The sequence below is a fragment of the Cyprinodon tularosa genome, unplaced genomic scaffold (genome assembly GCF_016077235.1).
Source record: "Cyprinodon tularosa strain WSP-4 unplaced genomic scaffold, ASM1607723v1 ctg876, whole genome shotgun sequence".
Classification (NCBI taxonomy): Eukaryota; Metazoa; Chordata; class Actinopteri; order Cyprinodontiformes; family Cyprinodontidae; genus Cyprinodon; species Cyprinodon tularosa.
The window spans coordinates 204622-220645 of record NW_024039647.1 but is presented as its reverse complement, the minus strand read 5'-3'; the positions used below and the strand labels follow the sequence as shown (position 1 = coordinate 220645).

General features: G+C 38.8%; 2 protein-coding genes across 2 annotated transcripts; both read left to right on the top strand.

Moving 5' to 3' along the window:
* Positions 1 to 4751: 4751 nt before the first annotated feature.
* hsc70 (heat shock cognate 70) lies at positions 4752 to 12068 on the top strand. Its single transcript, XM_038273540.1, has 9 exons — positions 4752 to 4906; positions 7014 to 7218; positions 7372 to 7577; positions 7693 to 7845; positions 7931 to 8486; positions 8591 to 8793; positions 9881 to 10079; positions 10168 to 10400; positions 10579 to 12068. Exons 2-9 carry the CDS (start codon positions 7014 to 7016, stop codon positions 10759 to 10761), a joined length of 1938 nt encoding a protein of 645 aa, XP_038129468.1. The 5' UTR covers positions 4752 to 4906; the 3' UTR covers positions 10762 to 12068.
* Positions 12069 to 14011: 1943 nt separating this feature from the next.
* LOC119775527 (chymotrypsin-like protease CTRL-1) lies at positions 14012 to 16024 on the top strand. The gene is made up of 7 exons (XM_038273533.1): positions 14012 to 14167; positions 14380 to 14483; positions 14587 to 14666; positions 14756 to 14837; positions 14955 to 15135; positions 15266 to 15396; positions 15746 to 16024. Exons 1-7 carry the CDS (start codon positions 14122 to 14124, stop codon positions 15905 to 15907), a joined length of 786 nt encoding a protein of 261 aa, XP_038129461.1. The 5' UTR covers positions 14012 to 14121; the 3' UTR covers positions 15908 to 16024.

Here is a 16024-nt window from a genome sequence, read left to right as displayed (position 1 = left end):
TGCCACAAGTATTTATATTAATTCCTCACACCAAAAAATAAATCCAGTGCACAGCTGCAGTCCTAGACTAACATTAGGCATCCTAGTTTTTAGTTTCTTTTTAATTGTATATCCTTCTGCTTCCATTTTGAAATGATGCTATACTTTAGATTTATCTACCGATTAAACTCACCAAACACTATAGAAAGGTCACAAACTGCAACAAAGTTGATACTCCATGTGAATTATTTTATAGCACAGAGGTTTTAACTGATTTCCCTTGTGAGGTTATGTAACAGTCCCTGCATGTAGATGTGATCTGTCTCAACACCTGCTCTCTGGAAGAAAACTGGCTATTTATAAGGCTAGATGGCAACCGTGCCATTGAAGCCAGTGCAGCAGGAATAGACCATGTAGTAACAGAGATGTGAAATGCATACCAACACTGCATACAGGGAGTGGTGGCCTAGTGGTTAGGGCAAAGAGGTTGGAATGCTGGGGATCTGAGTTCAAGCCCCACTCCCACAGACTGCCCCTCTGGGTACCTGAGCAAAAAAGGCCCTTAGCTGCACACTGCTCCCCAGGCGCCACACAATGGCTGCCCATGGTTAAATGCAAGGGGGATGGTTAAATGCAGAGCGTAATGACAATAAAAGCCAATGAGGTGATATTGAAGTGTGATGTGTTAAAGCAGAGACAAACCTAGCACCTGCAGAGCACTAACTCTTGAGGAGTTGAGTTTGAGACCACCGCTGTAAGGGAAAAATAAGGGATAAGCACTTACAGGAGCACCGCCTTAAACCTGAAACTCCCTGAGCCTGTAATCTCCCTTTACAACAATCCACTGGAGTCCTTTGAAAACTTGGAAACAGAGTCCTTCCATCCAGGAAGGTTTTTCACCAGCATTTATTTATGATGCTTGTCCAAAACTTGTATTTAAGCTCTAATACTAATCTATTGTTTTAATTTCTGACTATTCAAATATGTTCCCTCACTCAGAAAGTTTTTCAACCTTGTTTTTGTCATCGTACCAATGCCTCCTTTGAGGCCACAATAACCACAGAAATCTTTGCAGGGGAGTTTGCACCAAACGTCAAGCTTGAAAATGTTAAAGGAAACTGCAACCATAATTAGTTTTTTTGTTTGTTTTTTGTGTCCTGTTTTGCCAATATAGTCCTGGGAATAGATGTCCCAGAGCTAGATGATAGCCCAACAGATTTGTTTTCACAAGCAGACCATTATGACTTTTGCCATAAGGTTCCACCACTTGACAGTTCTATGTGAAAATGTATTGAAAACTATTTCAGGAGTTAAATCATGTACAACGGACGCAGAGATGGAAAGGGAGGTGAGAAAGAAAGAGGGGAAAATAACTAAGGGGAGAGAAAAAGAGACAGGAAATGAAAAGAAAGAGAGAAAGAACAAAATAGCAAAAATAGAAAACAGAAGATATACAGCAACTCCTAGAAGTCTGCTTCCATGCTTGTATGAGATGAGAATAAAAGGGAAGTAAAATAGAGAACATAAGTGTCAAAAGTATTAATATTTATTACTCAAGTAGAAGTAAAAACCAAACTGTTTCTAAATACTTTTCTGGAAGGTAAAGTATCAACCTTAAACTTTTGACTCAAGTAAAAGTGTTAAAGTACCATTTTTAAAAGTACTTTAAAATGTTAAGGAGAGATGCTTTACTGCACTAGCCCATTAAAGGAAAATGTTTAAAAAATTCTCGATGGTAATTTTCTTATACTTAATTTTCTTAGTTGTATAACTAATGGCAACAATGTCAAATTTAACTATGCCTCATCTTGACCTATTATTACTGACCTCAGTCTGTCCAGGGCGTACTGGACACGTCTGATGTCATCACCCTAGCACAGGCTCCCCTCAGGGCTGCGTCCTGAGGCCCCTGCTGTTCACCCTGATAACACATGAATGGGTCCCCAGGTTTACCACCAATCACATCATGAAGTTTGCAGATGACACCCAGGTGATGTGCCTCATCAGAGACGATGACGACCACGACTACAGAGAGGAGGAGGAGCAGATAGTGGACTGATGCAAAGATAACAGCCTGATTCTGAATGTGCAGAAGACGAAGGAGGAGATCATCTTGGACTTCAGGAAGAACCGGCCTAACCACGCTCCACTGGTCACCAACAGCTCAGCTGTAGAGGTTGTCAGCAGCAAAAATTCTGTTGGTGCACATCACAGACACCCTCACCTGGACTGTAAACACCCCCTCACTGATCAAAAGGGCACAAAAGCGCTTGGACTTCTTGCAGAGGATGAGGAGAGCCCACCTGTCCCCACCCATCCTCACCATCTTCTACAGAAGCACCATAGAGAGCATTCTGACCAGCTGTCTCACTGTGTGGTGTGGAGGCTGCAGCGCCTCAGACTGGAAGAAGGTGAGAATAGTGGAACGAACAGCAGAGAAGATCATCAGGGCTCCTCTTCCCTCCATTAAAGACATTTCATCCCAGCGCTGCGTGTCCTGAGCCCGTAACATCATCAATGACCCCTCACACCCCCACCATGGAGTGTTCTCCCTGCTGCCCTCAGGGAAGAGGGTTTGAAGCATCCGATGCAGGTCCAGCAGATTCCAGAGCAGTTTCTTCACTGAAAAAAAATAATGCAATCGGATTTGGCATATACTTAGTCATATTTGGTTACTTTAACATGATTGTTTTATGTCCTACCATGCTAACGTGTAACTATTGGGTTAAAGTAACTAAAGATGATTGAGTAAATGCCAAAATTGTTGCAATATTTTTTCAGTGTTCCCCCCTGTCATTAGACTGCTAAATGTTATATAAAATGGGTAAAAAAATAAATAAATTGCTAAGTCAGAGTCTCTATTCTTGAAAAACTATTTAGTGTCGAAGGCAAAACCTATGGTGATTACACAACATTATTCAGGGTAGTATATATCTGTAGCTGCAGCTAAGTATTTCATATTAGTGTGTATCTGTGAACACCTGGAACCTAACTCCTGTGGTTTGTATGCATGGGCATGCTCGTGTATAAAGGATTTACACAGCTTCTTAAGAAGGAAAATATGCTTTATAGCAGGTATGGGCTGCCCCGGACTCGCCCTACAGGGTCCTGGAAAGTAAAAGAGGCAATGCGAGCCCCATTATCCAGAGGTACCCCAGATAACTGGAACATAAGGAGGACAGACATAGGGATGGCCGCACCCAGCAAAGAAGGGCAGAAGAGAACATCCAGAGCCCGGCCCCTGAGGGGCCAAACCCCAAAGAGGCCCGATGTGTTGATGAATGGTATTCACATTTGCATATTCTCCATCCATTTCTTTCATGTTTTATGATCTTCATTATTACTGAAGGTTGACACTCAAAGTTATTCAGGCCCACTGTTCTGCTCATTTTAGTCACATACTATTTGAACATGGTTTTAAAAATTAGCTCTTGGACTTAGAGTTTTAACATACTTTGCCCAATGAGCGCTTTAACATCAGCCAGATTCCTTGACTGTTTCCACAATCATAGCCAAAAAATCTAAATTGAGAACTAACTGATTCTTATTTGTTTGTTTGACAAAACCAGGCCTTTATTAGCCTTAAAAAGTTCTCAAGATCAACTTCAGTGCAAAAAACAAAGACACACTTTTTACCTTTTAATGTTAATCTGAAATCGGCTATAAATACTTTCTTAATAGCAATTAATAGAATATGACATCAAATAAAAATTATGTATAATATAAGTTATAGACAAAAGTATTTAAGTGGATTTCACTTTGGTTGTTTTACTGGTTATGTGTAAAGAGGGTAGAACTTGAAGTAAGGTAGAGTACGAATGGTGATTTAAGTGTTAATAGTAAAAAAAAAGTCGTACATCCAAATAATGGTAAACACGATATTACCGTGTAGGTTAATAGTTGTACATTTAGAGAATGTGAAAGTAGCTCCTTAAATTAAGAGGTGTGGTTAGGTATTGAGTATTTAGGCTTTTAGACAATCCGCAGTTGTTTGCTGAATCAGTTGCAGAACAGATGAAGCCAGGAAATCCTGTTTGAACTAGAGCAAAGCTACTAAAATATCCTAACAAATGAGACATCATGAGAGATCTTAAACAAAAGTAAACTAAAATGACTCAAGAATTCACTAGAAAGCCCAAAAAGAGACCTAATAATGTGAACATATCAAGGACTTCAACAGTAAAATACAAAAATTCTCAAAAAAGCATTTAGAACCTAACATGGAAAAACTACAACCAAAAATAATGTTCTCAAAACGTAAACTGAACATAACAAAATTGAAAAAGCACACAAAGAGATGACTTTGAATTGAATTACAACTAATTTGGGACATTATGAAAAACAATTATGAAAATTGTGAAACTTTGGTGCTGTCACAATATGTTTTAATTTGTTTTGGGTTTTTTTTTTACTTAGAATCACTGATACTTGTAAAAGCATTTACAAAAAAAACTTAATTAGAAATGCTGTACTCCATTCACTTTCCTGCCTGCATGTGAGCTGAAACATGACTTAGATTAGCTGTCTGTCTTTAAAGAATAGGCTGCTTTTAAACAAAATTTCCCATCAAGTTGAAAATGGCAACAGTTAGTTGATTGCATCTTTTACAAAAAGCCCTGCAATTTTAATATTTTCTTGGTTTGGTACCCCCCTCTAACTTTACAAACTTCTGCAGAGATAAGAATAGCGAGCTTTCATTCAAGTAAACCCTGCCAGTTAGCAGAAACATGGGCCTAGAACTTTCCTTGGTTGGGTCATCTGACACCCACAGTGGGCACTGTCTGGACTAACCTTTATAAACATGTGTGAGCAGGGACACTCGCAAGCTGCCTGCCAGGAGAAGAAGGTGCGAAGAGGAGCTCAGAGGGCCGTGTTGTAAATAAAGTTCCACCTTAATTCAGTAAACGCACTCCTTGAACTTCACAAGGTAACTGCATATATAGGAGGCATTGTTCTTTTGCTCTTGCTTTATAATTTGTCTTGCTTACTGCTTTGAAAGCCTGCAGGTAAGGTAAAAGGTACTGAAATAAGGCCTGTTTGCATGATCTCTGTCAAGCAATGGCATGACAACAATCAAAATGAACGTCAGAGAAAATGTAAAGTTATGCAACAAAAATCAGTTTTGTTTACAGACAAGAAATTTTGGTTGTGGGTCTGTCGGCGAGTCATAGAATCATTATGTCAGCATTTCTTTCTGCTCTGTGTTACACAACTTTTAATTCAATAACATGTTGTGACTCCATGCCTTCAAACTGCAGTTTACAAAAGAAAATAAAACTGAACCTGGCAAATTCAGTTAGGCAATTTTTTTTTTTTTACCGCTGGTTTCCACATGACACCCTGACATTTTTCTGTTCTAAAAATGGTCCTCATTTGGATGGGTGCAGCCCTCTGAGTCTCTGACACATAATATATAAGAATTATACTTTAAAGAAATAAGCAAGCTACAAAAACCATAAGGCAATGGATTTCTTATGGGGTTTTTTTGTTGCTTTTTTTTTGTTTTTTTGCTCAAAAGAACATTGAAATGTTTAGCCCAACTGTTTAATTTTTGGAATATACATGAATAACAAAAATAGTTTATTGTAAGATTAGTATAAAAGCGATATTGGTGGCTCAATAATAGAACAGAACAGTATATATACTTAATCAACAAATATAAACAGTAAAAGACAGTTGGTTCAAACTCGCTGAATGACAATTATGTGCAAATACACATCTTCTGAACAATTGATTATTTAATGAAAATTGGACAAAGCAATTTTTAAATGGATTTAATCTATAATTCTCCAGGACGCATCTCCTGCTTAGAGAAAACAGCTCATACTCACAATGTAGATTGTGACTTGCACCAATAAGAGTTGCTTGTGCAGTCTTTAGCACTAACTTACCATAGAGTGACAGATGGACTGAAGACCTTAGGCATCGATCATTTTAGTGGGGGTTTTAACTACATAAGCCAGCTCATATTTTTGCTGTTCAGACAGGTTTCTATACCAAAACTTTTGGCTTAACCATAATTAGCTTTCACCACTGCCTGGTAGAAAAGAATTGTTGTCTACTGTACATGGACAAGCCCTCTGGGAAGAATACTCTTTGCTGGGATTTGGAACTTTATAGCAAAGAAGCCCTAAATACATTTTTTTTCATGAAATTCTCTAGTAAGGTGTAGATAAAGGCAGCATCCATGCGAGTTTAATAAGAGGAGAAAGGTATGACAGGCTATTCAAAACAGTGGGTTAATCTATCCATACTGTGCATGCAAATACAGTAAAAAAGAGAACACATTTAGACCACAACAGCATATTAAATAAGTGGATTTGTTGCACAAGTGGACAAGTGGTGCACAAGCACACCACTTTACTTGTGCTTCTGTGCTACTTCTTGTATTAACCATATAAAAAAGGAAGTATTAGTCATCGGTGTACACAGTGTACTGCACATTTCATGTATTTGTTTGCTCTTCTTCCATGTAACTCAATAGTCCAGAGCTTCTGGTTTTGGATAAATGTTCTTTTAAGTTTTTGGGAGATTTGGAATCGTTTCTGCTTTTTTCATTCTAGACCCTGTAGCATTCCAAAAAGAACAAAGAGAAGCAGGAGATAACAGAAAATCTAAGACCTCGAGCAAATAACTATTAACAGCAGCAAAACAACAAGAATTCAACATGAGAATTGTAAAGTCCCTTTGTTTGTGATTAAATACTTATGTCAGTTGGTGTCCTCGAAAAGGTCAATTACACTAAAGAAAAATGTATTTATCCAAAATTAAACAGGCACCAGACTGAAAAATGCAGAAAGCAAAACTTAAATAAGAAATCCGGCAAGTCAACAGAATTACTGATCAAAATATCTGGTATTCTACTGATTTACAGAGTACATTCATTTTTTTATGATACTACAATGATTCTTAAGACCTAAGTACAAAAAAAAAAAAAAAAGACTCCACACAATAACTTGGAGTGTTAAACCCCACATCCATTATTGTGAGGTTTGAGCAGTAATACTAAATGTTCCCTATTTTGTCCTTCAAAGATGTCTAAAGGACCAGCAGTGGGCATTGATCTCGGTACCACATATTCATGTGTGGGGATCTTCCAGCATGGCAAAGTGGAGATCATTGCTAATGACCAAGGAAACAGGACCACACCAAGTTATGTGGCCTTCACTGACACAGAGAGGCTTATTGGAGATGCTGCGAAGAACCAAGTGGCCATGAATCCAACCAACACAGTATTTGGTAAACATTATGCAAAACCCACAATCAGAGGGATTAGAGAAATTTCACATCTCAATTTTTATAAATCAGTTTGTTTGAAATGAGAAAAGGCTGCTATTTCATGTATTTACACAAAGTGAAGCTTCTCTTGTATTGTTGTTGAATAAACTACAGATGCTAAGCGCCTAATTGGTCGCAAGTTTGACGATCCTGTGGTGCAATCTGACATGAAACACTGGCCCTTCAAGGTTATAAATGACTCCTCAAAACCTAAGGTAGAGGTTGAATACAAGGGGGAGATCAAGACCTTCTATCCTGAGGAGATTTCTTCCATGGTTTTAACCAAAATGAAGGAGATTTCTGAAGCTTATCTTGGCAAGGTATGCGCTTAATGCACTTATTACAGCTAAAGCTAAATTCAACAACAAGACTTGCAGTGAGAAAAAAAAAACTAAGCACGGAATAAGTTTTTCAATTACTGATTTTTCTATTTAGCCTGTGACCAATGCTGTCATCACAGTCCCAGCTTACTTCAGTGACTCTCAGCGTCAAGCCACCAAGGATGCAGGAACCATCTCTGGTCTCAATGTGCTTCGAATCATCAATGAACCCACAGCTGCTGCCATTGCATATGGATTGGACAAAAAGGTATCCAACAACCAAGCAGCTAAAATGCTAATGTCTTGTTTTTTTATGTGCTTCTTTTTTATGAATTTTCATCCATTTTCCTAAGGTTGGGGGTGAGCGTAATGTCCTCATCTTTGACCTTGGAGGTGGAACTTTTGATGTCTCAATCCTGACTATTGAGGATGGCATCTTTGAGGTCAAGGCCACAGCGGGGGACACACATTTGGGAGGGGAGGACTTTGACAACCGCATGGTTAACCACTTTATTGCAGAGTTCAAACGCAAATTCAAAAAGGACATCATCAACAACAAGCGAGCTGTACGTCGTCTGCGTACAGCGTGTGAGCGAGCCAAGCGCACCCTCTCCAGCAGCACCCAGGCCAGCATTGAGATTGACTCACTGTATGAGGGAACAGATTTCTACACCTCAATCACCAGGGCTCGTTTTGAAGAGCTCAATGCAGACCTGTTCCGAGGAACCCTTGAGCCTGTGGAAAAGGCCCTGAGGGATGCCAAGATGGATAAAGGCCAGATCCATGATATTGTTCTAGTGGGTGGCTCCACACGTATTCCAAAGATCCAAAAGCTTCTGCAAGACTTGTTTAATGGTCGTGACTTAAACAAGAGCATCAATCCTGATGAGGCCGTTGCTTACGGGGCAGGTAGGTCTCAATAAAATGTATCACAGTATCTCTTGTTCAATTGTAAATGGGTGCAAATAAAAACGTTTTTTGTAATCATGAATTCATTATTTGGAAACCCACAGCTGTACAGGCTGCCATCCTGGCTGGTGATAAGTCTGAGAATGTACAGGACCTGCTGCTGCTGGACGTCACACCCCTCTCCCTGGGAATTGAAACAGCTGGAGGAGTGATGACTGTCCTTATCAAAAGGAACACTACTATCCCAACCAAACAAACCCAGACTTTTACCACCTACTCAGACAACCAACCCGGTGTTCTTATTCAGGTAAATCATAGAAAAAATAAGAGTTATAAAAATTGTGCTGTTTGGCCTTTTCATCAACATCTGATCAGACAATATCAAATAATGATGAAAATAACAGCAAAGAGGTTTCAGGTGATGGTCTGTCATTGAGAGGAAAAAAACATCCAAACCAACCCCATGTCAAACGTGAGAACCAACGTATGTAATGAACTGAATTAAAAAAGCAACATACCATGGTCCAATATAAAAACAGACTGAACAAATCAGAAACAAATTCATTGAATTCTGTCATTCAGGATAGATTCAACAAATCACAGCCATTATCAACAAATGAGGAAATAAAGAGTAAAGAAAAGTAAGAACTGTGTGTAACCATTTTAGTAGTTGACTGCTCTCTTTGTTTTATCCTGTTAGTTTAAGAAGAGGCTAGAATGACATCTAAAGCATTCAAGACTGGATATTAAATTTGAAATAATTTTAAATGGTTTATAAGCTATTTTTAAGCCAAAAACTAAGGCTAAGCAAAATAAGTGCAAATACTTATCTTATGTTTCTCAAGAAACATGTTGACCAAGAAATTATTTAATTAGATCATTTCAAAAGAAGAACACAAAAATATATTGTGTGGCTTGCCATATGCTCTTGCTGCTATAGGATCGGGAAAACTAAACAATATTGACAGAACAACGTATTCTAACAGACAGACATTAGGGGGAGTGTCTGGCTGATTATTTTGTCCTCTTAAGCTTCAGCCCACTTAAAGTAATGCGTAGTAAAATGTGTAATTACTTACTTTTAGTAATGACAATCAATAGATAATATATAGCATGTCAAGCCACCTCTGAAGGACTTAGACAATATTTCGAGGTTTCGAAGTAGAAGTCAAAGTCCAGGCTTTTATCAAATAAAGAAATTATGGAAAGACCTTAAACAAGCCAGTCATTCCTGTTTAAAACTTCAATATGTGTTATTTTTATCTATTTTTGTCTTATAGCTTTCATTATCCGAATAATTTAAATCTGTAAGAGGACACGTTTTGGTTGCAATGTGCCGTAGAATTGAAGTGATTCATTGATTGATTGAATTTAACATCAAAATCTGTTTTTAGGTTTATGAAGGAGAAAGAGCCATGACCAAAGATAATAATATCTTAGGAAAATTTGAATTGACCGGCATTCCACCTGCCCCAAGAGGAGTTCCCCAGATCGAGGTGACCTTTGACATCGATGCTAATGGCATTCTTAATGTGTCTGCGGTCGACAAAAGCACTGGGAAGGAGAATAAAATCACCATCACCAATGACAAAGGTTGTATAACATTTTGCAAATAAAGAACTGTTCACAAGAGGATGTTTTTAAGGGACTAAAGCAAGATTCATATTTGATTCTTTTGCAGGTCGACTGAGCAAAGAGGACATTGAGCGCATGGTGCAGGAAGCAGAGCAGTTCAGATCTGAAGATGAAGCCCAGAGAGACAAAATTACAGCCAAAAATTCTCTTGAGTCTCTGGCCTTCAACATGAAGAGCACAGTGGAGGACGAGAAGCTGCAAGACAAGATCAGCCCAGAGGATAAAAAGGCTATCATAGACAAGTGCAATGAAGTGATTGCCTGGCTGGACAGAAACCAGGTAGATATCCATAATCCTTAAATGTTGACTTTGATAACTCAAAACTAGAGTTTTACATTTGAGAAAGCTGAGTATTCAGAGACTTATAGCAGAGATGCTGAAATGGTCATTTAACAACTTCAATCTATGATGCAGCTCTTGCAACTTAGTTATCCCCTCCTGATTTTTTTTTTCACAGACGGCTGAGAAGGAGGAGTACGATCACCAGCAGAAAGAGCTGGAGAAGGTCTGCAACCCCATCATCTCGAAGCTTTACCAGGGGGGGATGCCAGGAGGAATGCCAGGGGGGATGCCTGGTGGCTTCCCTGGGGGAGCTGGAGCTGGTTCCTCCTCTGGTCCAACAATTGAGGAGGTTGACTAAATATAAGCAATGTAAAGACTCAAAAGATTACTCATCCCAGCTTGACCACATGCATCTGCCATTTAACAATGTCTTTTGGGTAAATCGACCACACATAAAAACTGATTTAATTTTTGTCTAGTGGATTTCCAAGGCTAGTGTTAAAAAAATGTAAAAACATTTCACCGTACAATAACGATAGTAACTCACAAAAAGACTTTAAACTTGCTTACTTTCTAACACAGGCTGAAAAACTGTTATGTTGTTTTTTGATAGACAAACACAAAGTAGCACATACCAATAAGTTGAAGTAAAAGTCTACCATTTTCTTCCCCGAATCAGAATCCTTCATTAAGAATTTGCTGAACCAGGTTCATTACAAGCCAATGTTAAAAGCCTTTTGCAAGTAATGTCAAAAGGTTTTGTGATTGTTCTGACGATTCAGCTTTTGTCCATTCTGTTTTATTTTATATGAACCATTGTGTTATGGTCGGTGTCATCACTCTTCTGAAAGGTGACCCAGTTTTAATCCCTTTGCATATTATAACAGGTATTGTTCCAGTATTACCTCAATTAGTACCATCCTGACTCATTTTTCACCACCTATCTTTCCCCAATGAAGCATGAGGCTGACATATTTTTTCACCAAGGTCATGGTGTGATTAAGTGTCAGTTTGCACCACGTGTTACCGCGTGTTAGCAAGGAAGTTCCATGTTCATCTCATCTTGCCTGAGTTTCTTATTCCCAGACTTGTAGCAGAATACAGAGCAAGAATTGAAGAATATTTTATCTTAAAATACCATCAGATGGATAAAAGATTACTCTATGACATTTGTGAAGCTAGTAATAGTGTTTCTGTGATGGCTTCATCTTTTTCTAAAAGCCTCCACAATTTTATCCCTGACCCACAGACTTGCTTCAGTGTCATGATGCTGCTAGTTAACTGCGTTTTCAAACAAACCCATAAGTGAGGTACATAGAATGGTTCTATCTATATTAAGATTTAATTAAAGACATAAAGTCCCTGCTTAATAATAAATCATCACTTAAAAGCAATCTTTAGAAATGGATTTTTTTAGGAGGTGGAAAGATAAAGGGGTTAAATTCATAAGCAAGTAACAGGGTTGGGTTTCAGTTTTTAAATCTAAATGTTTGAAAATATTTACTTGTTTTCCAGTTAGTGGGAATGTAGTACTTTGTGTCATTATGCAATAAAAAAAATTACAATAAAATTTAGAATCTAAAACTTAAAAGGTTTTCTTCAGTCTTGGACATGTAATTGTATACTTACTGTACAATGAATAAAGTTCACCTTTGACAACCCTGATTATTTTTTCTCTTTCTTGTCATTTAAATATATAATAAATTCTCAGAAAAACAAATTCCTTATTAATAAATAGTTATGCTACTTTCACACCGGACGCAGCAAGAGCAGCAAAATCACGTCTTCTGCTTCATTTTTGCTGCTTGTACCAGTTTAGATCTGACGCGCGGCTGCAGCAGCTTTGCTGCTCTCGCTGCGCAGTGGGTCTGACGCGCGTTGGGTGGAGCTTCACTATCTTTTCTCTGCCTTGCAGCTATATTTGCTGTGATCAGTGGGAATAAAGTAGTTTTAATATGTTTTAAAGTGAAAAAGTCCACCTGAAAACTTAATAAATGCAGTCAGTTCATCCAGATTACAATCCTGCCTTCCAATATTATTTCTGTCAGAGTCGCTCAGACCCCCACATAACAGTGGTGCGCCGACAGTAGGAATCCCTTCAACAGGAGCCTCTGACCGGGTCGCCTCCTTGCGGTTCACCGCGGTGGTTGGTAGGTGTTTTTCATCTAAATAATCTAAACTGCAGGCACCAGAATAATAAAAGCGAACATATTTTGCCAGCAGGTTTCTGCATTTTAAGTTAATTTATGCGTCAATAAACTGTTTCAGAGGAGTGATCATAGCGCTCTGTATCATCAGCGATGTGTCTGTCTCACGGCCAGCTCCCAGATCAGCTTCTCTGATTGGTTGACGCGGCGCTTTGAGCAGCAAAAGTTAAATTTTTCCATCTCAAAACGCGCTGCGGGACCTTTTGCTGCACTTTGACGCGCATCAACCATTGACTTTGCATGTAAACTCGCTGCTTCTGCCACGCCTGCTGCGTCCGGTGTGAACGTAGCATTATATAATGTCATGCCCCTACCGTCAATCTTGCAGAATGTCTTCCTGTAAGCCCACCACAAAACTTAACACAATTATCTTTTCAATCTAAGATCCCTTATCACAAAAGGTATTTAAAGATGTGGCAAAACAAAGTTCCTGTGAACATATGAAGGATGCTTTTATAAACCGACTTACTGTTACCTTTATTTATTTTGTCTATTCTGTTTTATTTTATATGAACCATTCTGTTATGTTCGGTGTCATCACTCTTCTAAAAGGTGACCCAGTTTTAACCCCTGTGCGTATTATAACAGGTATTGTTCCAGTATTACCTTAATTAGTACCATAATCCCTCATTTTTCACCACCTATCTTTTCCCAATGAAGCATGAGGCTGACACATTTTTTCACCAAGGTCATGGTGTGATTGTCAGTTTGCACCACAGGTAGAATGGTAGCAAGGAAGTTTCATGTTCAGCTCATTTTGCTTGAGTTTCTTCTTAGAATACCAGTTAGTGCGAATGTAGTACTTTGTGTCATTAAGCAATAAAAAAAAAAAATACAATAACATTTAGAATCTAAAACTTAAAAGGTTTTCTTCAGTCTCGGATATGTAATTCTATACCTACAAATGAATAAAGTTCACCTTTGACAACCCTGATAATTTTTCCTCCTTCTTGCCATTTAAGTATGTAATTAATTCTCAGAAAAACAAATTTCTATTTAACAAATAGTTATATAATGTCATGCCCCTACCGTCAATCTTGCAAAATGTCTTCCTGTAAGCCCACCACAAAACTCAATTATCTTTTTAATCTAAGATCCTTTATCACAAAAGGTATTTACAAATGTGGCAAAGCAAAGTTCCTGTGAACATATGAAGGATGCTTTTATAAACCGAGTTTCCTCTGTGTATGTGTGTGGTTTAAAACTGAGAGGCTAGTTTCACATGAGTAAGTTCCGGTAGGAGCAAAGAAGCACAACTCTGCTGTGTTTAGTCGAACTAGATACAATTTTATGGTATCGTTTTTCTTGTTTATATGTGCCTTTAGATTATTTAAGTTGCTTATCAGCAGGTGGTCTTTTCTCATGCAGGGACTGGCCGAACAAGGTTGGGGTGGGGTTTAAACTAATGGCTACTCACAGAAGTCAGGGTCAGTTGTGTGAGTTACACCTATAAATGCCAGCATGATGCAAAGTGACCAGACAGGGACTTGAATCAAAGTCTGGCCACAGTTATGTTCTTGGTCATTAGCTGTTTTGCACTTGTGGCCTCCACACTGGGTGAGTTCCACCAAACCTTCATTTTTGCTTTTTATCTAGAGTTAAAAAAGAAGTCTGGTGGAAAATGTTGGATTTTAACATAATTTGACAATCTACATATCAAATAAAATTATGGCCACAAAATCCAATAATTTTCCACTGTTATGATTCAGCATTAACATGTGGTTTGGCACTAGAATGTTGCTATGGTGTATTTTGACTTTGGGCTTCAGGGTGTGGCGTGCCTTCCATTAAGCCCCAGGTTAGTGGATACAACAAGATTGTAAATGGTGAAAATGCTGTGTCCGGTTCATGGCCCTGGCAGGTTTCTCTTCAGGTAAGTGGCTACGTCTTTACAAATACAGCAAATCTTTTAGAGACAGGCAAACATAAACTTTATGCTTGAAGAAAATCACTAAAGGAGGAAGTCTTTTAAACAGGATGGCAGCGGATTTCACTTCTGTGGAGGATCACTGATCAACCAGTATTGGGTTGTTACAGCTGCCCACTGTCGTGTGTCGTAAGTTTCTAGATACATCCCACATTAGAGCTATTGAAAGCAGATTAATAAAGCAAAGTTATAATTAAGATGATCTTTCAAACCCTTAGTCCATCATACCACCGGGTGATCCTTGGTGAGCATGATCGGAACTACAACAGCGAGGCCATTCAAGTCAAGACCATCTCTAGGGTAAGGAAAACTGTTATGCACTTGAAACTTTCATCTTTTTATTGAAAGCTCTTGTCTACATAATGGTTTGCAAGTATTTAATGTTGCATGAAATGTCTCTTCTCCTAACCCTTCAAGGCCATCACCCACCCTTACTACAACTCTAACACCTTCAACTATGATATCACACTTCTGAGGCTCTCCTCCCCAGCACAGTTCAACTCCCGTGTGTCTCCAGTGTGCTTGCTCTCATCCAGCAGCAGCATCCCCTCAGGAACCAGATGTGTCACCACTGGATGGGGTAGAACTGGACAAACTTGTAAGTGAGCCCCTCTACATTATAACCTAATGTATTTCTACAGCCATCAATAAAGACAATGATACAAGTGCATGGGGAGAAAAAAAATGTGAAAGATTTGAAAAGATTGTTGTTTTTTCTGCGTTTTTAGCAAGCCCTCGTTACCTGCAGCAGACCTCTCTGCCTCTGCTCAGCCCTGACCAGTGCAAAAATTATTGGGGCTACAACAGAATTACTGATGTCATGATCTGTGCTGGTGCCTCTGGAGTTTCCTCCTGCCAGGTAACATGCATTTCAATAGCCAAGCATGGTTCAAGTAACATATAAGTTTTGAACAATCGTTCTATGTTTAAAATATATCTGCAAAATACATTTGCAACCTGTGTCAAATTTCAGTTTGAATTCAGTATCCTGTTCTTCACATTATCAGGAAATTGGTTTCCATTTCTCCGTATCAGCGCCTAATTTATCTTATGAATCAGCAACTGTGCTCTTGCTACACATTTTCCTGTTTTGAAATCAGCCAGCCCACAATCTGCAAAAAGCCAAAGAAAACATAGTGCTCAAAGGAAGTATTCCTGCTATGCAAGTTCAATGATCTTACGTTTATGAACTATTTTTGTTGTTTCAGGGTGACTCTGGTGGCCCTCTGGTGTGTGAAAGCAGTGGCGTCTGGTACCTTACAGGTATTGTGTCTTGGGGCACCTCCAACTGCAATGTGTATGCCCCAGCAGTATACTCCCGCGTGTCCTACCTGCGCAGCTGGATTGACCAGACCCTTGCCTACAACTAAGGAGCAATGAACTACTGCAAATATTAATGCTATATATTATGCTAAGAATAAATTGAACCAGTATCCATTTGCAACCATTTGCAAGAAATCAAGCAATAAATCCTTAAAGATCCTGCA